We start from the raw sequence: 24,265 nt of genomic DNA, 5'->3' as shown, positions 1-24,265 counted from the left end.
TCTTTCCATTTCATTTCATTTACCAAGACGGACGCAGAACGCTGGAGCAGGACGAAAATAAACATAACTAAAACATACAACTAGTTTCTGTTTCTAATACCTCTTTCCAGGAAAATGACCTGAAAAGAAATAACAACACTTAACAGAAAAACATTTTAAAATAGCTTTTTCACTGTTTTGTTCCTGTTTTTCCAAGTTCTGTGAAAAATACTGATGCAATTGTATTTATATTCATTTTCAATTTTTTTTTTTTTTTTTTCTCTGTGCTGTTTCTAAGTCCCGTAAACCAATGTGGGTCAAGGGTAGGTAGTCTCTGTGGAGCTCAGGTGAGTCCAGCACCTTCCAGCATCAACAAAAGACCCCTCCCTCATTCAAACACACTCGGACCAATGAAAAAAAGCAAAAACCCCAAACAGCAGAACAGCTCTCCTCTCTGCTCTGCATCTGAGGCGTAACGGCTCCACGCCTCTGCAGTGCGGCCTCCCAGACAAGCCAGTGTCGGGAAACAGTCCAATCCAACAACACACTCGTCTTAGACGCATAGAGGCACTAAGACATGTCAACGCCGACGTCAGAACACGAATACGCCCATGTTTAAACTTACACTGACCGACCTCGGTCAGCAAACATGATAACAGAAAAATAGGGAGCAAATCCTCTACATTCATCTGTAGAAAACGTCTGTGAAATACAGAGCTGGGTAAGAAAAATGACAGCAATGTGCAGCTAACTCTTCTGGTGATCATGTTAAGACAGTACGTGTGTTTGTGAGTTAGTCTCCCTCAAGTGTGCTGTTCTAGCAACTTAAGGAACGTGTACCAACATTTTGTTTCAGCAAAACAGTGGCTGCCTGCCTGGCACACAAACGCGAGGTGTGTACATGGTGAGGAACTGCATCTCTCACCGATATCACAACACACACACACATAAAAAGCACACAAACACACAGTAATGGTGCAACTTGAAGGCAATGAGTGAAATAATTAAGTGCGAGATTCTGAGTGAAAGGCCACTTCCAAGGCTTTAAATGTCACATATCTCTCTTTATTCCGTTCTCTCTCTCTTAGAACGAAGCTGTGTGGTGGTTTGTCCTGCAGTCATGTTGCTCAGTGGACTGGTTAGCTGAGTGGCGGCGGAAATCGTCAGACATGTGGCCAGTAGTCATGCTTGTGGAACGACCAATAGTTTGGCTGTGGGTGGTCAGTATTGGCCCTGCGCTGGGTCTACACTGCTCCCACACTGGAAATGCATTGGCTTCACATTGGTCCTGCACTGGCCCCATTACGGCCCTGCATTGGCCCGTAGTGGCCCTGCATTGACCACATGCTGGCCTCGCACTGGCACCATGCTGGTCCTGAACTGGCACCATGTTGGACATGCTCTGGCCCCATTGTTGTCCTGCATTAGCTCCACATCCTGCACTGGCTCCATGCTGGCCCTGCATTGGCCTCACGTTGGCCCTGATTTGGTCCTATACTGGCTGGTTTTCACTGGCCCAAACTGGCCCCTCCACGGGCCCCATGCTGGCCTCACAATAGTCCCACTTCCGTCCCACGTACACTGTTCTCTGGGACCAGTCTGGGAATGTCAAAGGTCAAATCTGTGACATCAGTCCAGGCTAGGCTTCAGGGCTGCCGCTGCAGGATTCATACTGGACAGAAAAAACAATGGGGTGTGGAGAATGGAGGGATACAGATGGAGAAAGCGCACAGTAACCCGCGGAGAGAGAGCAGTTCACGACTTTCTTTTACATTCACTTGCTTCAGAGAAGGTGGTGGATGCTTGCAGCAGCAATGCAGCCGCTTAAGGAGGAGAGAAAGTGTTGTCCCTTATCGACACACACTCGCATCGTGGTGTGTTTACAGCTCAGTGACGTGGAGCGGGTAGCCGGGCGGTGGCTGGGCAGGGCCAGGTGTTTTTAACCTGTGCAGATGGCAGGTGTGGCACAGCAGGTGACCATCCAACGGGTAACAGCGGTGGCCCTCTTCGTCGGTTAGCTGCAGACCACAGTCCTGAAAGAGAGACCACACAATTGCACACAGCTCAGCTGTTGTCATAGTGATGGAATGAAAGCTAAAATTAAATGAATGTACTAATAACATTATAGTGGGTGGAGGAATAATAGATATTTTACAAGAACAGAAATTTCAATAAGTCTTTGGAAGTAGGAAATAGCACAGAGGAACTTTCGTCTGAACACCGTCAAATTTACAGCAGAAAATAAGTGATTATCACACATAAGCAGTTAGAAAATATCCTGTTTAACACTGGAATCTGAGGAATTGTTTTCTGAAGCTGAAATGCGTCACGCGGTTGCTGAGATTAAACACAATTCAAAGTTTAACAGAGAGTGTGAACAGTGGGATCTGCTGGTAAATGATTTACAGCAGCAGTCAGAGTGTGTTCATCTCTGCCCTACATACACACAGTCCACACAACACCCCACAGCCTTTCTTTTCTGAGCGCAGGTAAAGTCTACTCCTACAGACTTCAAATCAAGTTCAGCAGAGGAACGCCATTCCCCATGTAACACAGTCCAAATCCAGTTTTAACTCCTCACAGCCCAGGTTTATTATTCATTTATCATTCTTGAGAGACTTTCATTCAGCAACCATCGTAAATTATTGACTACCATGTATGTGCGTAAGCTGTGTAGTTATGAAACTGAGGAACTGAACTGTGGATCCACACACAGGCCCTGGACAGGGCAATGGTGAAACACACATCCTGTCTTCTTACCTCACAGTGATAACACTCCACATGGTAGTCTTTGTCCATGGACACAACACGTATGGTCTCCTCTGAGCCCTGGAAATACACATACACTCAGTATCTGAACAGACTGTGATGCAGAACAAAGTGTGAAGTCAGAGCAAGTGTAGAGAGCTTTTACCTCAGCTGGGAGGATGGGTTGGCTACAGGAGGCACATTTTGGGGCAAAGACACTGTAGAGTGAGCAGAAAAAGAATTAAAGCCTTAACATCTGAAGTTAACATCTATGCAGTTTCATAGCCATCAATTTTCATAAGGATTTCACCACCTGTGTCAACCAACACCTGTAAATATTCACATTGCTAAAGATGGTCTTCATTGGAGGCACCGAACAGGTCTATAATTCACTTCATACCTAATGGCAGACTAGAAATAAAAGGAATAGTTTGGCGAAAAATTTCCACAATTCTCCCCTAACCTCAGACGTAACCGATCACCTGAGACATGTTTGGAGTCCAAATTTTGCTTCTTTAGTTTAGTGCTGGAGCTATGCGGCTAACATTGCAAACAAACACTGGGATTTAATAGACACCCAAACTTTTTCTGTGACTGCATCACCGAAAGGTCTTTAAACCCACTCAAACCTAATCCAGGCAATTCATTGCGGTGGCACAGACTAACTGTGAGCTATAAAAACGAACTAAACTTCACAGTGTAGCTAAAAGCAGCAGGTAGAAATGTTAGACAGCAGGTGTTGTGCCGAATCCTGACTCAATATCAGCCTGAATGAAGATCTGGATGCACTTTGAGTGGGGATGCAACGTTAGCATCATAGCTCCTCATAGCTCAGACATGTCTTTGACTAACTACATCTAGGGAAAGTGGAAATTTTTCATTTTTTCACCAAACCATCCCTTCAACACCTGTAGGTTACTCTTTAACACTACAGATACACTATATGGTTGTTTTTAATATGAACAGAAATGGTTTAACAAATAAACAATTAACCACTCTATAAGCCAGGAAAGAAAACATTAGGCTGAATGAGTAACTGAAAGTGGCGTTATCCAAAATCTCAGTGCCTTTGGCCTAGACATTATTGTAGCATTTGTGCTTGGTAGTATTTAATTGATTGGTAGTGTTTAACAAGGGTGTGATATTTAAAGCTCATGTCTGATAGTCTTTGAACCACTTACGTGTGATAGTCTTTAACACAGTAGATGTTGTTCTCCATGTCGACGGTGAACGGAACTCCATCCAGTCCCTCTTTACACACCACACAGCGGAAACAGCCTGGATGATAGGATTTCCCCAGAGCCTGGAGGATCTACATACATACATAAAAATCAAACAATTAGATACAAACACAAAAGCAGGAGGTCGGCTAAAAAGGACATCGCGCCCTGGCGTTCAAACACTTTCCTCATTTCAACAGAATTGTTCTCTAAATTCATCAAAGATTGCTTTAGAGAGCAAAAACAGAAGCCAGCACCTAAATAACTGATTCAAATACAGCTAGGTCAGAAAACAGTGTCACTGCACGTGTGTGAGTGAAGTTCTGTGTCTGTTCTGTGGCTCTGCTGAAATGTGGGTGTTAATTTGGCTGTTGATATTTAAAACACGAGTGAACATGATCTCTCTTACCATCTCCATGATGAGATGTCCACACACAAAGCATTTCTCTGCTGTCTGCTGGAACCCAGAGTACTGCAGAAGACACAAACATACATACACACATACTTCAGTCAGTACTGACCTCACAGCACATCCACACAAAGCATTAATGCTTTAAAGGCATAGGGAAAGCAGGGCCCAAACTAATGCAGGGTAAAATGTAACGTATATTTTATGTAGTTAAACAGAGGCATTCATTGAATCGTTCTCGTATTCCCACAGTGACATCATCTGTAATTTCTGACATCAGAACATCAAAAATCATGGGACTCTAGCTGGTTGTTATGCTAATTATGTTTACATTAATGCCCTGTGACCATGTCCTTTGTAAATGTATGGATACTGTATACAACTCTCTGTAAAAAACTTCAGTGGGAATTTGCCACAACACCCCCTAACAGTTAATGAGCAATGATCAACCGACTGAACAAGTAAATAAGTTCCAAACAGTGATGTTGAGCTAACCTCCAATCTGTCTCAGTCTCTAGGGGGCGCTGCTGCTCTCTACAGGGCACACTACAGAAAGAGGTTTAAAGGAATAGGTCAGTCAATAACACTAATGTTCCTAATAATAAAATCGAATGGCTTCTGATCAGCAGTATTTCAAAGTAATATTGCTGATTGATGACCACTAGCTTCCATTCATCATATGGTTCAACTATTAATTTAATTGCTTAGAGGCAGGTGGAACAGAAATGGAGGCTTAGAATATGTGCTGTTCTCAAGCTCTCCTGGACATAAAAGGTATTCCACATGCACAGGAACCGAAGGTAAATCTGAGACCAGCTCTAGCCTCTATCTTATAACGAACAAGATGAGGATTTCAGTAGGGAGACCTGCTCCTACGCTAAAAAGGAACCTCAGAAATGTGCAGTGCCACTAGATTATTACATATGTGCACTTCCTGCTCCGGTGTCAGGTAGTTGCTTAGTCCAAGTACTCAGTCAGAAGTTAATCAAACACAGGTTGCCCATCAAAATCAGTACATATGCAATGATACAATCAGGCCACTTGCTTTTGCAGTGTGCTCACTGTAAAGAGCGACCAACCCCTAAAAACACACACACATACTCCCCATATTCATTTGTTGTCCGTCTGTAATTCGCACAGACACTGAGCTGACAGGTTGCAGGTGCCTTAAAGAAGAAAATGACCTCAGGGTGGCCATCTGCCTGCCATCTCAGGGGTAGCTGCAGTGGCATGGTGGTGCAGGGCTTTGACTCCGTTAGGAGGTCACAGCTGGGGGTGTTTTAAAACTCAACTTCTTTAATCCTGATATTGTGCTGTTTCAATTTAAACAAAGCCAATTATGGCATGATAATTATTATGATGTTATGAATATTCCTTCACTTGAACTCTTCATTGTGTGAACAATGTTCTATAAAGACTGCCAAGTCAAATGTTTATGACATTTCTTCTAAAAATATAATATATAATAATAATAAAATATATTATGACATCATCTTAATTCTAATAATGGAGAATGTCCACCGTTTGAACTCCATTGATCTTCAGGTTCCATAAAGTCTATTATGACATCCCTTTATTGATCACATTCTATTCTCCCCCTCGTTTCGCAAACAGAGGAAAGGCCGTCTGTAGGTGGGGGTCGAGGATAGCAGGTGGGGTTTGAAAAAAAGCTGGTCAATACCAGGAACCCCCCCCCCAAACACCCTTCCCTCAAATCCGGCAGACCATCTGTCAGACCCCCAGTGTCAGGGGCAGGGGTGTCCTCCTCGGTAATCAATTCAACAAGGAGGAGGCAGGGGACATAAACACCTACCATATGACCAAGACATATGACTAAAGGATATCTCAACATAAGAACGAATGGGAGTCGCATTCACAAAAGAAATCTTTAGAGGAGAATACAGATTTAGCCATTAATTTTAATGGCTGATTAGTTAAAGTTGTCACAGAAAAAAAGAAAATATGTCACAATTAGCTAGAAAAAAACATGAACATCCCACTTTTACACCAGAGAGAGGGACGGAGCTGTGTTATCACAAAAAAACTCAAAATAAACGATACTGGACATGGGAGACTCTGCCCATGTCTGCCCAATATATACACATATTGAGTGTCACTGAGTTTATCTGCTGAGAATGGCTCTCATCCCACTCTTTCTCCAATGTCAGAGACAGGGGGGAGTAATTGTGGTCCGTGGGGAGGCGTGGGGAAATGGGACTAAATTGTGCAAGGGGGCGGAGTTCTGTTCTAGTCGGTCACAACATCTGTTCTCCCCTGAGGGTTGAAAGAATGTGCAAAATGTACTTTATTCCCCTATCTGACCATCCATCTATCCATCCATCTATCCGTGCCTTTATCTGTCTACCCTTCCAGCTCTCAATCTCTGAGTCCATTATACTTCTTATCTGCGCACATACTCTTCCTGTCTGTCCATCATCGCGTCTGAAATTATGTTGTTAATTAATAATAAATGTGGTAACAAGCAGTTATATGGATGCACTCAAATCAAAGAAATCTGCTTCAAAGCAGCATTACAGTTATTCATTTTTCAATTCTAATCTCCCAGACACTTCAAACCGCTCCCCGTTTCATTTTTTAGAGTAGCCTTTCATCTGTTCACTGACTCATCCATCCCTATGGGATCAACCTATCCATCTATCCAGACAGGAATTTTAGATGAAAAGATCTATAGTGGTCGTATATAAACGTTCACACATCAGCTCGATGAGCTCTGTTGTGTTCTGCAGCGGCAAATTGGCTTTAAACTCACCAGGAAGTCCTCTTCACAGTAGACTTTTCCGTTCACATTGTAGAACGCTTTCCCTCTCAGTCTCCTCCCTGAAAAACACAAAACACTGTATAAGGCAAAGGCATAAAACAAACCTCACAATATCAACCACAGTCCTCAGAGTCAGCCGGAAAGTGCCAGCCTGCGTCAACCCAGGTGTAACAGACATGATTCAGCTAATTAAAGTCTTGCTGCAGGACAAGTTACGTCTTGATCGGATGTGGCAGGTGTGTTACTCTCTGGTAGGCACTAAAGCTTCAACCCACACCTGCCCCTCGCACAAAAAGATTAGGTTACCTGGGAAATAATCGCTGCCATGTGATGGCTATCTACAGTATCTCCATTACTGTTGTATATTTTGCATGCATTTTTCAACAAGAGTATAGTTTTGAGTTGGTTTTATGAGTGGAAATGGTGTGAAGCAGGAAGGCTGTGCTTCTTTTTCTTCCAAAACGTCTCGTGGGAATCAACTGTCTCCATATCCACATCTGAGTCAATCTTCAGCTCCGATCCTGAAGTCAGCTTTGGCGCTGCAAACTTTCATTTACCAGAAAATCACACACTGGAACCAATTTCATGTTTTCTTGGCACAAACATACCTGACTCAGCTCACAGAGGGCTTGGCAATTGCCTGACGAGTTGAATCAGGTGTGTATGTGTTTAGGCAGAAGAACAAAAACCACTAAACTGTGCAGAAGCCTTCAGGACTGCAGCTGCAACTCTGATCTACAGCAGAATGATTGACAGCACCTTTGTTTCCATGCCAATGATGGAAGATAAAGTGGAGAGAGAGATGCATCCTTAATTCATAAAATCCTAAACGAAGATACAGCGCATTTGGCATGAGGGTATTATCCCTGAGATTAAAAGACATAAATTGGTAACATGAGTCAGAATAAGAAACCGCAGAGTATTAATTAAGTAATTAAAAGGCATGTCACCAGTACATAAATCAACTGAGCCGATCACAAACAGCTGTGCTAATGCAGTGAAGGCTACATGCTTGTTGGCACAGCTGAAGAGCAATGTATAAAAACAAATGTGTGTGGTTTCATAAGGTCAGGATGTGGGGTCACATATGGCACATATTTATTATGCAGCACTATTTGACTACTGTACAGTCAAAGCACGAAACGCAACTAAGTATAACATATTTTTTCATTATTCATGAGGCAGCTACACATCCTTTCAGACCCACAGCGCTGAGTCGTCTTCTCACAGTGGAAGGATGGACAGAAACACCTGTGGATGTTTTCAGATCTGATCAGCTTGATTTTCTCCTCTCTCTCAGAGATGAAAGCTTTAAGTGCTGTTTATCTGATGGGGACAGTTTTTTGTGTCTACCAGGTCTTCCAGGTGGTTGTTAGGATAACTATTTTTTCTGTAATGGCTCATGAAAAAATGATTAACTTTGGCGGGGTTGACTGGGAATCAAATAAATGACGGACGTAAGTAAGTATTGATAAATCATGAGAATTTTCTAAGACTAATCCTAAACCTAACCCTAATCTGAACCTCACCAACCAGAAAGAAACTCTTTTGCCCTTTCAGTTTAAAAAGCAAACCCGAAAATGGGCTTTTGTGTGAAGCAGTCAGGAAAACTGTGAGGATTCTGAAAGTGCATGAACACAAACACAGATCATTTTCCTGTAGAGGATGTGTTCCTTTCTTTTCACTTAGAAAATCAACAAAACATTTAATTTGACCGGGGGGTCTGTAACAGGTCTGATGAAAACAATAAACTTTTAAAGTATTAATAAAACACACGTACAGGCTTGTTTGTTTATTTGTTTACCAGGTAGCTAGAGCTTGTGTTGTTAGTATTTATGATTGTAGGAAAAAAGGTTTTGTTCGTTCACACTTCTATGAGAAATATGTAAGTTTTGGTTGACTCTACATGTGATTCTGGGTAACTATGGTCATTTTCACAGTGTTTGAATGCATATACTCTTTTATTTTTTTATAATCCTTTATATTGTTAATTTTTGTGAAGAATAGAGTTTATATTTTCATCTTTTTTATATTTTTGATATTATATATTTTGTCTATAAAGTAACAAGTAACAAACTGTAAAAACCTTGTTAAGTGCTTAACAAGGTCAGTTACTTTCTTGTTAATTCTCTTCTTGTTACTTCGTTTCTTGAGTGTCTCGCTCTCTCTTTGCTGCTGTAACACTGAGAACTTCCCCATTGTAGGACTTATAAAGCATTATCTTACCATCTCTTATCACAACGCACGAAATATATAATTTAATGTCAGTACAATGTAACAGAACTCAGTTCCCAAGTAAAAATTTTTCAGCGCCTGCTGTGCTGCCCTCTAACAAAATAAGCCTACAAAAATCACAGCCCCTAGATTTTTAATTGATTTATAAAAACAGTCTTTTTCGCTGGGTGTATGAATAAGCTCCTCCCCTTCCTTGCCCACTTTACTCTGATAGGACGCCCACAGATGCCTAGTTTTGATCAATGACAGTGGTTTCCACGAAAGAAAATAAACGAGAGACCCTCGGAGGAGACTGACAGGCATATCAGCAAGAGTTTTGCATTTTGATAAATTGTTTGAAGTTACATTTTTTTTATATATAATAATGTTATACTCTTAGCATAGAGCATTCACATGAGTCCCTACACACACACACACACACACACAACTTATAAGGCCTTTGTATCTGTCCCTGTTCGTCCGTATACACACACACACGCACACACACACACACAAGCACACAGAGAAGTCCATAAATCAGTCTGACTGCTCTGCTTTTAACTGTCCCACTGAGCTGTGTTTCGGTTCCTAGGGTCTGTGGGATAGACCCATCAAGTCTCTTTTACACCCCAAAATTTATGCCCTCGTCCCATTCAAACAGAGTCCCAAAGAACACTGACACATACACACCACCCAGACGCTAGTTTAGTAACAGAGGCCTCTCCTGCAGCGCCAAAGAATCCTGATTGGAGCTTTAAGTGCCAAATTTAGCACCACGCCACATAATAAAGCCCTGCTCACACACCTGCAGCGGAAGCAAGGTTGATAAACAGGGTGTGAAAACAGTTTTGCATGTTCTAAAAGGTGATGAGAGCTATGAAGTGCAAAGGTATGCAGCACACAAGATCAAAGATATCACGGCTGTCCTAAGAAAACCTTCACTCCTCGAACTCTGTCAGTAACTTTTTATGAGAAGCAATAAAACCCTATCGAATCAATTCATCAACATTTCTGCATAATTCAATCACTGAGATGCAAACAAAGTCATTCAGGGTGGTTTGATGTGAAATGGTTCATTGTAGAGAACAGGAACCACCTTGTCTACAACACAAATATAGCCTTTTACTTAATATCAAAATGCCTCAGTGAACCCACCTGCATCTTCTGAGTTTTAACGTTGGAGATGGTAAAACAGCAGAAAATCTCAAATTTGGGATCATTTTTCACGCTGCATAAATATTTTAGCATAGAACTATCAGAAAAAATGACTCTGACATCAGTCAGCGTATTCATAACCACTTAATGTAATAAATCTCTGTGAGGGAGCTTTTAGACGCATTAACCTCTTCAGATGTCTGGTTCCTATCACCACCACTGTGAACCATTCTGAAGGACTTTGTTTACATCTTAGCCATTTAATAATGCACACATTTTCAAAAGGGGAATAAATCTGCCGCCGGAGGAGTTGCAGCACCCATAGGTTCATGCCAGCCTCAGTGAAAGGCATCCTGCGCTTTGTGTGCTACTGTGCCTGTATCACCGTATAAGAGATGAACAAGGCTTCCTCTATTGCTGGATGCGCTGTGATTTTTTTCGAGCGAGTGCAGAAGCTCGTTCAGATGCTACTTTACACACTGAAGAACGATTCCACAGTGAGGCACATACAGGGTTTAAACTGAAGAGGAAAAAAGATTTTAGACCATTTTGATTGGTCCACGTATCATAAGATGTTCACAAAATGAGCCACGAGTTACACAGTTTTGAAATGACAGCAAACAATATGGCTGTAAATCCTAAAATGCCATAGATTAATGTGACACCGGGGCAATGGAGGCGATGTGCCTTTGAAATAGATAACAAGCTGCAGGATGGCTGGCTGGTAGACACCATGTAACATTTACCGGGTGGGGCTAAGAGTGAGTGAAGACAAGAAGACAGAGAGAGAGAGAGAGAGAGACAGAAAGAGAGACAGAGAGTGAGTGAGTAAATGGGGACATTCTTTCAGCCTGAGGTCACTGGCTGGTCCCATTCACCCACCTCCATTCCCCCACCCCACGGAGAGCAAGAGGGAGAGAGGAGGGAGGCAGAAAGAGAGAGAGAGAGAGAGAGAGTGTGTGTGAGCAAGGGGGATGGTAAGACCTGATTCTCCTGCGACTCCCTTCAGCTTTTGTCAGAGGCTCCGGCCATGCAGTCTCCCCCGTAACTCTCTATTCTCCTCTCCACTCCTCTGTCCGCTCATCCTCTCTCCTCCTCTCTCACCTCCTTAAGCTCTTTGTGGGGCAATGTCTGTTTCCCATGTAGCTGAGGACTAAATGTATTTGAAGCCCTATTGGAGCTGGACAGGACGTTCAGTGCTGTGATCTGTGGGACTGACAGGTTGATTGGGTCGGGATAAAGTATCTTTGCAATTTCCACAAATAGTGACAAACAGCCCAAAGGCTCAAAGCTGTTCACATCACCGTTAAGCCACAGGACACACTCACTAACAATAACAGTACGCAGCATGGCCATGGTTTTATTATTCCAGTAGCACGATTAATCTGGATTAAAATCACTCCACAATTATTACAGTCAGACTGTAAAACTACACACACTGCAGATTCATACTGGATTAAAATCGCTCCACAATTATTACTGTAAAACTACACACACTGCAGATTCATACTGGATTAAAATCGCTCCACAATTATTACTGTAAAACTACACACTGCAGATTCATACTGGATTAAAATCGCTCCACAATTATTACTGTAAAACTACACACACTGCAGATTCATACTGGATTAAAATCGCTCCACATTTATTACTGTAAAACTACACACACTGCAGATTCATACTAGATTAAAATCACTCCACAATTATTACTGTCAGACTGTAAAACTACACACTGCAGATTCATACTGGATTAAAATCACTCCACAATTATTACTGTCAGACTAAAAAAATAGACCCAAAGAAGATTCATACTGGATTTAAATCCCAGAGCTTGTTGGAAATGACATATTATTCCATGTAAATTTAATTCAGCTCTATAGGGGTTGTAGATACACAAAGGGGTGGGCGGTCAGTATCTTTAATCCCCTTAAATTTGCAGACGAAATAGTGGATGAGCAGGTCTTCACAGATTTTTGGACACATATATAGTAGATAAAATATATTATCTGAAAGTTTGTAGACATCTGCTCATCCAACATTTCGTCCTTATTCAAGGTCACTAAAGAGGAGTTGGTCCCTCTTTTGCTGCAGTAACAGCCACGACTCTTCAGTGAAGGCTTTACACTGGATGTTTGAACACTGCTGTCAGGATTTAATTGCATTCAGCCACAAGTGCATTAGTAAAGTCAGGTACTGTTGCTAGATAAGTAACTGTGGATCACAAACGTCTCTCCAAGGCAACTGGTGGAGACCCATTACTTCAGTGACTGCAGCTCATACATAGTAAGTTCACCCTCAGTTCATTTCCCCTAGTAAACTACAGTCCTGAGTAATACATCCTCCGCCCACCACTGGCAGCTCCAATGTGATTAGTATCGTGACACCAACCTTTGTAATACTGATTTCACAGCTTCAACATTCAAATGGTCGATCACAATTTTTTTGTTTTTACTGTGAGCGTCCTGATAAATGAAGGCACACGAGCCAACAAATAGTTAACCATGCTACATTAAGAGTTCAACATGTCAAGATATGCCACAATCACAAAATGCACAATATAACTGCAATATGGTATTCAATCTATACTGCGCATCCCTACTACTTTTCTGGTAGACTGCTCATCTGGTAAAAGGCCTTAGTCGTCTTCTAAGCCAGCCCTCTCAGTGGATTCTCTCTCCTTCTCTGTCTCTAAAGCTCACCACATCTAAAGCACGATTCAACAGAGCCAAACAACACACAGCTGGGCACTGCTGTGAACATTTTTTAGGATGCTTTTTTCCTCTTGAATTTATTTTGGGGTCTACACAAGTTAACCCTATCATACCTTTCAGCAATCTATTCAGAGTCTTTGTCTGTTTCCCCTTTAACTCCTTAAAATCTGCCCCCAAGAGTAGTTGGTGACCAGGCATGTCCATGTTGGTGAGTAAAATGGATCAGCATGTGGAATTGGAGCTTTGTGTGTGCTACCATGTTTCCTAACACTGTGTGAAAACCACATGCTGCTTGTATTGTTGGATGCAGTGTGATATTTTATGAGCCACACCTTCAGAATGCATTTCGCATCACTATGGAAACCCTTTATCATCGATTTCCTTATAATCAGAGTAACAGAAGGCCACTGAGGCGTGAAATGCATTCATATCCATGTATTTGCTTGTGTAAAATGTTAAGAAAATGTGTCAGGTTATGTTTTTTACAAATCAAAATAAATGCAACAAAAGCGTTGAGACGTTAGCCGAGTGGAGATTAAACAGCAGAAACAGCCACATTCTTGCATTGACCTTAAAGAGGTCAATCTGTTTTTATTTTATGGCCTTTTAAAATATTCTGACTACTACATAATTGTTCATTTAATAAATTATGACGTCAGACTGGATTACATTACTAATGTAATAAATAAAGACAAACACAGGGCGTGAAACGACCTCTATCCACTTCCCCTAAATCATTCTTTTTTCTCCTTGACATCCCGTTTATCACAAACGTGTTTATTTTTATATCAACGAACGTGAACATCAAACAAAAGAGTGATTAAAGCCAAATCTCAGCCCATGTGAGCTGTTACGCAAGCTCACCTAAACACCCTGCTGCACATTAACACACCTCCTTGTCCTTGCAATAGAGCACATTTCTTATCTGCTGTTAAATATAGGGCTTTCATTCTACACCACTGAGCGCTTGAGCTTTTGTCCATTGAGAAAAAACATGCATGTACAGAACTGTGCTTTATTCTTCACCAAGAGCTATAGAAAACAAAAACAGGCTCAGTGTAATTCAGACCCCCTCCACCTTTCCTGTGTGCTCCCACATCCTCAAACATATACATACAGACTTGTTTTCACACAATATCAGGACAATGGGTCCATACATATCTCGCTTATATACAATACTGTACAAAAGTTGTATATTTATTTAATTTTCAGGTGAAACAGTCATTCAGTACAAGTTATTCGTTTTCAGGAGATTTTACATACAAAACTGAGTTTTGGAATCTACAGAGAAAATGGGCCTCCTAACAACCACCTGGAAGACCTGGTAGACACCAAAACTGCCCCCATCAGATAAACAGCACTTAAAGCTTTCATCTCTGAGAGAGAGGAGAAAATCAAGCTGCTTCAGATCCGAAAACATCCACAGGTGTTTCTGTCCATCCTTCCACTGTGAGAAGACGACTCAGCGCTGTGGGTCTGAAAGGATGTGTAGCTGTTCAAGAAGAACCTCACTGAGAAAAGGAGACGGACACATCAAACAAAGAAGCTGAACGATGGACTGACCACCCCAGAGTCCAGACCTCAACACCACTGAATGTGTTTGGGATCATTTGGATTGTGCGAAGCAAAAATTGCTAAACCAACTTTGGAGGTGTGAAAAAATATCCTTGCAGATTTCTAAGAAAAACTGAAAGTGAGTCTCCTGAAAAGAATGGAAGCTGTAATAAAGTGAATAAACGCACTAAATACTGAAAAATTATTATTATTATTATTACTATTATAATTAAATTTAGTTGTTGAGGTTTCTGTGTGAATCTGTTAAATATATTTTCAGAAAAATCTGTGACTTAATGATCGTTTTGACAGAAAATTGAATCTGTCACAAAAAAGAAATGTGCTTTTAGATTAAAAAAAAGAAATATTAAGCCTTTTGTTAAAAGCATTTGACAAAGTTCGGAGCATTCTGTTGGTCTTTAGGTTAGTCTTGTTTTTCAAAGTCCATACACACACACACACACCCAACCACACACACACCCACACACCCACACACCCACACACACACACACTTCTCTCTCTCTCCGCAGAGAGAACAAGCGGGTCCTTATTACCTGCAGGTGGGCTGGGGCACGGTGCATGACGGGACGTTGGAGGTGATGACTCACTGAGTGTACGTGTGTCTGTGTGAATGTGTTTTATTTGAGAGGGGAAATTCTAGCCTTCAGTTCTGAGCATGTGTAGGCCTGCTAGTCTATACACTCACACACCCTCTCATTCTCTCTCACATACTCAAGACTTTCTAAGTGAATACAACAACAAGAGTGAGAGACAGCTGCTGTTCTGCTGTTCCTTATCAAACCCTAACAACCCGAACATCTCACCGGCGATACGTTCGCAGACTCTGGCGTCGTTCTCCTCAACTCGTTTAAATTTGTCGACTGAGAAGTTACGTCACGTCCATGTCAGTCGTAGTAAAATGTCTCAGCATGTACAACTGCTTTCTGAGTGGCACTGTGTTTTCTATCACTATATAAAAGAAGCGAGAGGCTTTCTTTATTGCTGAATGCAGGTATTTTCCAAGAGAGCGCTTGTTTAAAAAGGCTGTATGCGACACAAAATGATTATAATTTTCAGCTTTGTCAGATCACATTCTTTCCGTATCGAATAGATACAGCTACAGCACTGAAAAATCACTTTATCTGATCAGTGTGAAAGCTGTTTTGGAGTCCAGAGGGAGCGGTCCAGAGAACCCATCTCTGGTTCTCCTGCAGTCTGTGGTCTGGAGATCAGTTCCAGCAAACTCTGGTATGGTCTGCTAGCATGTGGAAGCTATCAGCTCCCAGTGCCGCGTGTATGATTGTGTGATTGGTTCATTTTGTAATGTGACTGCTCCGACTCGTTGCGTCTCTTCTCCTTGTTTGCAGATGCTCCTGCATGGTGAAACGCCATGTATCCAAAAATCGCTGTTCTATGCCACTTGAGTGTTTGTATCCAAGGAAAGTAATAAAAAGCAGCAAACGGATAAAGCTAGACCACAGCCGACCATTTCGCAAACCTGCACATAGAAAAAGTGACGTATGGAATTGCGCAACCGATCCATGATTTGGATGGAGTTCTTGTGTGTGAAAGCAAACCAGCAATATTAGGCCCCTCCCCCCAAGCCAGCCCAGAATTGGTCCTGGATGCGGACTTAAGCATTTCAAACAAGTGAGAAAACACTCTGAGGTGCACAAGCAACTTGTTTAAAACAATTTATCTGAGCAATAAAAAACTATAAATATATATATAAATATATACGTATATAAATATATATAAATAACAGGCATAACATTACGACCACCTCCTTGTTTCTACGCTCATTGTCCATTTTATCAGCTCCACTTACTATATAGGTGCACTTTGTAGTTCTACAGTTACAGACTGTAGTCCATCTGTTTCTCTGATACTTTGTTATCCCCCTTTTACCCTGTTCTTCAGTGGTCAGGACCCCCATGGACCCTCACAGAGCAGGTACTGTTTGGGTGGTGGATCATTCTCAGCACTGCAGTAACACTGACGTGGTGGTGGTGTGTTAGTGTGTGTTGTGCTGGTGTGAGTGGATCAGACACAGCAGTGTTGCTGGAGTTTTTAAACACTGTGTCCACTCACTGTCCACTCTATTAGACACTCCTACCTTGTCAGTCCAGCTTGTAGATGTAAAGTCAGAGACGATAGCTCATCTGCTGCTGCACAGTTTGTGTTGGTCATCCTCTAGTCCTTCATCAGTGGTCACAGGACGCTGCCCACAGGACGCTGTTGGCTGGATATTTTAGGTTGGTGGACTATTCTCAGTCCAGCAGCGACACTGAGGTGTTTAAAAACTCCAGCAGCACTGCTGTGTCTGATCCACTCACACCAGCACAACACACACTAACACACCACCACCACGTCAGTGTTACTGCAGTGCTGAGAATGATCCACCACCCAAATAGTAGCTGCTCTGTGAGGGTCCATGGGGGTCCTGACCACTGAAGAACAGGGTAAAAGGGGGCTAACAAAGTATCAGAGAAACAGATGGACTACAGTCTGTAACTGTAGAACTACAAAGTGCACCTATATAGTAAGTGGAGCTGGTAAAATGGACAATGAGCGTAGAAACAAGGAGGTGGTCATAATGTTATGTCTGATTGGTGTATATATATATATATGGTTCCATATTTCTCCTGGTTGCCCCCAGCTACCACCAGCACACCTGATTTCACTTAATGAAGTATAAATTACCCAAACCAGGTAGTGGATGACAACTACAAATAAAGGGGCTGCCATGAGGAGAGGTTTCAAAATGGCGTGTTAAGTAAACACATAAAACCAGTACTTACGGCATTACTATTATTTGTGTTTACTTACTGAGTAAATAAATGCTTTCTGCCCAATTAAACAGCTTTTAGATCTTATTTTCTCAGACGCCTAAAACATGTACAACCCCACATCCTGACACATGCATGTAAGCGTGTGTAAAAACATGCACGTAAGTGTGTGTGCCTGTATTTGTTATTTACTTAAGCTCATGCCAGGGATGTTTGTATGTGTGTGTGTATGATGTTGTATGGAAGAGTACAATGTGACTGGAAGAGGTCCACAGGGGAAGCCAGTAAAGGGGGGGCTGGAGGGCATTTTTGGGCTTTCTGATGAGAAAAGGCTGCAGCTGTGGGCCAGAGCCAAGAGCACACAGCAATTACCCAGAGCACAGCTCCTGTACAAAATGACCCGAGAGCACACGCACAGCCAGACACCCGCTCTCTAAATTACACACAGGCATCTATGCGCTTTTCCTGGAACAGTGTGTTCAAACTCACCATAGAACAAGTCACAAAACCATGACATGAGACTAGAACTGAAGATTAAAGACGGCATGATACCACTTCTTTTTACGAAACCGATACTGGAACCTTCAGTATCAGCTCTTGATGCACCGCAATGAAAATTCTTGAAAAACAAAACTGAAATTTAGGACAAACTCAGCCAGAACCGAAAACACAGAAACCCTTTCACTTAACATAACTCAAAAAAATTGAAAACTCAAGGTACCCTTTGCATTGTGTCAAAATTTCATGGTCAACATTGCTGACCAGCACAAGAGAGAACCAAAAGAGACACTTTTGACCATCTTCAGCCAAAAATTTTCAGTGGCTGAAATTTTGGTGCGTCCCTAGGATCATTCGACACTGATCTACTATTCTTCCCTAAAAACTAATAAACTTTTAAATTAGCTTTTTTATACTGAAGCACTTCAACTAAGATGAGCATCAAGAAGTAGGTTAAAACACTAAAACGACTCAATCACTCTACTACACAGCTAACAGCACATCACACTGTGTGCCTGAACACTATTTAAGGATAGATTTGTTACAGAATTGGATCACATTCATTCTTTTTATCCTCCAATATCCCATCTTGCATATCGACACCTAGTATCGGACTGGTGCCATGTCTAATGATTTCTAATGACGATGACTCCTTCTAATAATGTTTTAATTCCAAGTTTCTGGTTTGTTTATGAAGCCCAAAGTGTCCTGCAATCAGAGCCAAAACAAAGCTGTCCGGTTCATTACTGTTAAAGTAAGCATTATCACAACGGACCTGTTTACTAATTAACACAGCACAAGCTACAGATTTTGCACTGAACATGAAACCGACATTCTGGAGAATGTAGAAGTTTCTAAAATGAAAACATATATAATAATATAATAATAAAATGCAGGATTACAACACATTCCACTACCAAGCATGTTATGCATGACTAATGACTGGCCAGTGATGTTGAAAGCCAGATCGTTGGCCATCATTCAGAGAGTCCAGAGGGTTCTGTTGATTAACGAGGCCTAGAACGGCCTTCTTTGACAGGAAGGGACCTCTGCAAGAGACTGCCATGCCAACTGACCAACCACTGACTCTTACGCATCATGTGAACCTTTCATTATTGTGCAGTGTGCAGAGCAGGAAGCTAACATTTAGCTTGACAAACAAAAGTTGTTTCCTGTTAAGCTGATTTCACTGTAGGGACGTATGTAGAGACATCCATAGAATAGTGGATAGCCAATCACAGCATCATTGTTATAATTAGTTGTAGCCAGCTTAGCATAAAATATACAACAGATGGTCTGGCTAACTCTGTAGGCGGAGCATCTGAGACTGGGACTCTGTTGAGCGACCCTGCTGTCAGCCTCCGAACCTAAAGTGATACCTGGTTTTAAACAGTTCAAGCAGACATCAGGCCAATATCTCAAAATAAAAAAAAAAACATGGGCTCAGCAGAACAAGCGGTCATTAGACGAAATGGTTTAGCAATGCTGCAGCCTTTTTCCGGTCTTGTTTGTGCTCCGACTGTGCCTAAAGACGAGAGAGCTCCGGCGCCGATGACCGCATTCCTGCCCAGAACAATGCGTTTAGAGTGGGAGAGCCTGCGCTGAGCGTAAATGATCTGTTCTGCCTCTAAAGGCAGAGGAAAGCGTATCTGCGTGTAGCAGAGAACTCAATGGAGGAAGTGCCGGCCCATGTTGACGGCTTCCACCCTCTAACACACACTGCTGAAACAGGACACCTCCTCAGCAGAGTCAGGTGACACAGCAGCCCCGGAGTGGGTGTGTGAGAGGACACACAGACAGACAGACAGAAAGACTGACACACACACACAGCAGTATATTTTGGACCCAGAATTCTGGCCAAATACCAACAGGGACTCTTCTGGCTCCTCCTTTTTTGGGTACTTTTTGGTCAGGTTCTTAAAAGCTGTAAACGAACAAATAAAGCTGCGAAAACACTCTAGAACCAACACACAAAACACACACACATATACACAAGAGTGCTGAAAGGTGGAACTGTAACTAGATGGGTGTGTGTAGGTGTGTGCAGGCACAGGCAGAAAGGACAGGTGTAGGAAGCAGAAAAGGCAGGTGTGTGTGGGTGGGTGTGAGTGTGTAGGTGTGCGTACTCACCACATGAACAGCAGGTGAAACAATTAGTGTGGTACAAGTTCCCCATCGCCTGACACGCCTGACTTGCTCCATACACTCCTTTTCCACATTTTACACAGATACCTGAAAAAACACACACATTAACGTAAGCATTAGACTCAGCATCAAATATCAAACTTTGGTAATTTAAAGACTACCTACACAGGAACTTCATAACACACGCAAAGCATAGAACAACATAATTATAAAGCAATACTTAAACATTTCTAAAACTTATGCCAGCAAAATGAAAAAGGAGAACGAGTTTTATAAAATGAATGATAATGTACTGACATAAAAGGCCTTAAAGTAAAGTGACAGACATTTGTTCCATTTATAACACTGTTACGAAGCATCATTCCCACGTAATGGAACTTATGAGGCAGAGGCCTAAGAACACCGAATATCATTCCTATATATTTCTGCTTGAGTTAAAGTACAGACCACTGCGGCTGAAAACATAAGCAGCTAACGCTCAGGCCTCTTTAGAAGAACCTGCTCATCACAGTTGTAATGCATAATATCTCAAATGACTCAAAGTACTTACTGGCACAATCTGTTAATAAATATTCAAGTTTTGCTTAATAAACATGTTACTCAGTGTCTGCATACATTATGAAGTCCCTATGTAGGAAGCCTTTAAAGAGTTACCCAAATGTCTCATCAAGGAGTAATGTCTGCCCGCTGGTTTTATTTCACTGGGGCTATTTTGACCTTTAGAAGGGATTTTTTGAACTTGTGCTGTTCTGCAAGCCTGACGTCCACAGATGTTACAACAGATTCAGATAAGAGTGTTGGCCTTCAAATCAAAAGGCGCAGTCCAGTGAGACCGATGCAGCTGCGTTCTCTTGTATTTTGACACAACTGTAAAAGTAACACAACCAGCAGGCAGTAATTTACTGTAAATCTACATAAAGTTTTGATTTTAAAACTTTACTAATGTACTGTAAAACCAGACTCATAAATGGTTTTTATTTTGAAAGTTTAAATGAAGTAAAGGATAAACATATTCACCATGTTTTGCACTGTATATGGACAGCATGTCTCAAATATGGATTTTTAAATTTAATTTGCTGCATTATTACAGTGAATATGTAAAAAAGAGTTGACTTGAAAATAAATACTTTTTTTACTGTGAAAACTAAATTATTTATTTAATTATTTAAATTATTAACTAACATTAAATATTGTGCAATCCTGGAAATAGGCCTAATTAACAGTCTATAGCTCTATTTCATGTATATTAATAGGGCTACCCAATATTATTTGTCAATCGTTACTGTGTTACTAACTTTAACACTAACTTTAACACTGTATTGTGTACATCCTGACCAATTACAGTTCCAGATGAGCTTCTGTGGGTCAGGGTAGGTAATCCAACAGAAGTAAATTATTTTGGCTAAAATATTGCGAGCAAATTTTGGCCAATGCATCCTTATCACATTACTGAAATAAACAAGTGCCCTCACGTTACGACTGCACTTTTTTCTGAAAAAATACTGCAGTCGTAACGTGAGGGCACTTGTTTATTTCAAGTTCTTATGCTGATCTGTAGTGCATGAAGGAATAGTGACCAGTGGCCACGTTAGTTAAAGAGCAATCCCTTGGCACTACGGGAGAATGAGTCAGCACTGGAGTCTCTGATGACCGCTGAGCTCTCACGCACGACACGGCCTCTGCTGGGGGTCGCATTCCACAGCGAGGGCAGGGTCAAAGCCCAGGGTCAACCAGAGGTCATTATGCGTACGAGACACGATGTCGCACTCGGGGGCCAAACTCACTCATATACACACACACACACGCACAACTACCCCACAGACGACACACGTGAATGAACAAACAAACAGGAGTCATCTGATATGAATCTTTAGTGCTTCACCATTCCTGCCTCTGCTGGTAAATGACTCTAGACTGAAAACATTCATGTCTAAAACGTTACCGGACACAGTCAGCCAGTTCATTAGAGGAGTGTTTTACATTACACTGGTCAAAAACAGAAGGTCAAATCCTCTTATTTATACACAGCGCACTGCTGTCCCTTTTTCAAATGCAGGTCCAGCTTCCTGATGAATCCCAGTGAGACAGCAGACGGGAACCAAGACTTAAAAGGATAAACTCCATGTATGACTATATTGAAACTAGGGATGCATCGATAACGATATTGGTGTCGGGTATCGGGCCTGTATCGCCCTCATCCACTCGTGCTCGTACTTCACCGATACCAATAAGCCAAGTGTCCACTGCTGCACTAATGAACAAAGGCAGTGAAGGAGGCTCCGCTCACACAGAGGAGAGATACTGACTATGTGACAGTTGGACACAGAAACTGGTCACTTCAAACATTCTTCCTTGGCAAATTCCCACCAGACATACACTGTGATTATGACTACGATTTCAGCTCGTTTTAAAACACACACAAACACAATCAGTTCCCCAATACAAGTGGACACACAGGCTAGAAAAACAAAGGAGGAAAAAGTCGACATTTACCAAAGTCTTCACTCCGCTTGACTGAACAGACCTGCGAGGTATAAACGTAGATTTTTTTTTACCTGTTTTGGTAAAACAGGCTGTACAGAGACTTTCCTGTCTTAGCATGTTCATCACCGCCTGGTTTAGTTTTAGTGCACAGTGTTAGCAGCTCGGCTTTAGAGGATGTTAAACTATAACTCAACCAGCCAATCAAAAGACTTCCTTAGATGCCGTAGCCTCGGACAGACTGTACTACATCACTGCCATCACTGTACTACAGAGACAGTGGGGATTCAAAACTACGAGACACAGTTTACTTGCAGCTGTTCAGAAGCGCTTTACTGATGTGGAACTAAACCCGCTCTTCTTCACAGCAGCGCCTCTTGATCAAAGGTAACTAACGTAGATAGACAGACAGGTAAGGGAGATAGGTAGGTAGATCTTTATTGATCCCGAAATTGCAGTGTTTCAGTAGCAAGACATATGATTGCACATAACCTTATATATATTATGCAGAAAAAAAAAGAAATAAAAATAGACATAAGTTAAAGTATAAGAGAGTAGAAATAAAAGTATATCTATTTGCATATTTACTCATTTAAATCTGTCTTATATACAGATATATGACAGGTTTATTGTATTTACATGATCACAGGCACTAAGTGGTATCAGGAAAATCTTCTAAAAAGCTGTCTAATGTAAGCTACACTCTTAAAATGATGGGTACTCCAGGGTTCTTAAGTAAAGAAAAAGGTTCTATATAGAACCATGAACACTCAAAGGACCCTTTTACATGATTAAAGCGTTCTTTGCATCGTGAAAGGGTTCTTCAGAGTGATGTAAACTGTGCTGCACATGGTTCTATAGAGCACCTTTTTGAAAAGGGGCTCTATATAGCATCAAAAAAAAATTGTTACGATGTCAAGTCTGTAACAACAGAAGAACCCTTTTGATGCTATATAGAACACACTTTTCAGAAAGTTTCTATTTGGAACCATATAAAACACGCTCTTGATCAATCTGAAAAAGGCTAATCCATAGAATTAAAGAATCCAAACCCTGTCTGGAGAACTGGAATTTATTTTTTGCGCAAAGGTAAGAAAGAAATTTCTTCTTACAAATTTCTTTTCACAAAGATTCTTACATTCACCAGTGTTTTCTTTTTTGGGATTTGTTCTTAGGTTAGGCTCAAGAACTTTAAGGTTTAAGACTTTTTCTTAGAACCTTTCTCAGGAACTAATTTAAGAAAACCTAAAAAAGGACGATATCAGTGGATGAAGCCCAATGTTTTGAGTAGCTCCTTCAAGCTTCACTTGCCCTCACCTGGTACACATTGGTACCACTTCCTCTCCGAGCCTCCTGTGTTTCTGACTGCTAACAGCTGGGATAACAGCGCAGAGGGAGCTGCAGCGGTTTGCATTGTTCTCTGCTTGGCCAAAGACTGCACTGTTTCCTGTCGTGCTGCTATTCATTCCAATTACAGAGAAAACAGGAGCGCTGTACGCTATAAACACGTCAGCTTTCAGGAAAGGCTCACAGAATTTTCCTCTTCTGTCAGAAGCAGCCAAAAATGGTCTGAATCATCATTA

At 41.6% G+C, this 24,265-nt stretch overlaps 1 protein-coding gene across 2 annotated transcripts; it reads right to left on the bottom strand.

The window, feature by feature from the left end:
• Nucleotides 1-240: 240 nt before the first annotated feature.
• LOC118817891 (WT1 interacting protein) lies at nucleotides 241-23,364 on the bottom strand. 2 transcript variants are annotated; one of them, XM_036584889.1, is made up of 8 exons: nucleotides 22,757-23,364; nucleotides 20,187-20,288; nucleotides 7,127-7,194; nucleotides 4,357-4,419; nucleotides 3,909-4,039; nucleotides 2,894-2,945; nucleotides 2,740-2,808; nucleotides 241-2,012 (listed from the first exon to the last, which is right to left on the bottom strand). In XM_036584889.1, the coding sequence occupies exons 1-8, from the start codon at nucleotides 22,806-22,808 to the stop codon at nucleotides 1,860-1,862; spliced, it is 690 nt and encodes a 229-aa protein (XP_036440782.1). In that variant the 5' UTR covers nucleotides 22,809-23,364; the 3' UTR covers nucleotides 241-1,859. The 2 variants fall into 2 exon arrangements, with proteins under 2 accessions (XP_036440782.1, XP_036440783.1); XM_036584890.1 differs by having other exon boundaries at nucleotides 22,695-23,355.
• Nucleotides 23,365-24,265: the final 901 nt, after the last annotated feature.

This window comes from Colossoma macropomum, unplaced genomic scaffold, assembly GCF_904425465.1.
Source record: "Colossoma macropomum unplaced genomic scaffold, Colossoma_macropomum, whole genome shotgun sequence".
NCBI classification, from domain to species: domain Eukaryota; kingdom Metazoa; phylum Chordata; class Actinopteri; order Characiformes; family Serrasalmidae; genus Colossoma; species Colossoma macropomum.
This window is presented reverse-complemented; position numbering and strand designations above follow the sequence as displayed.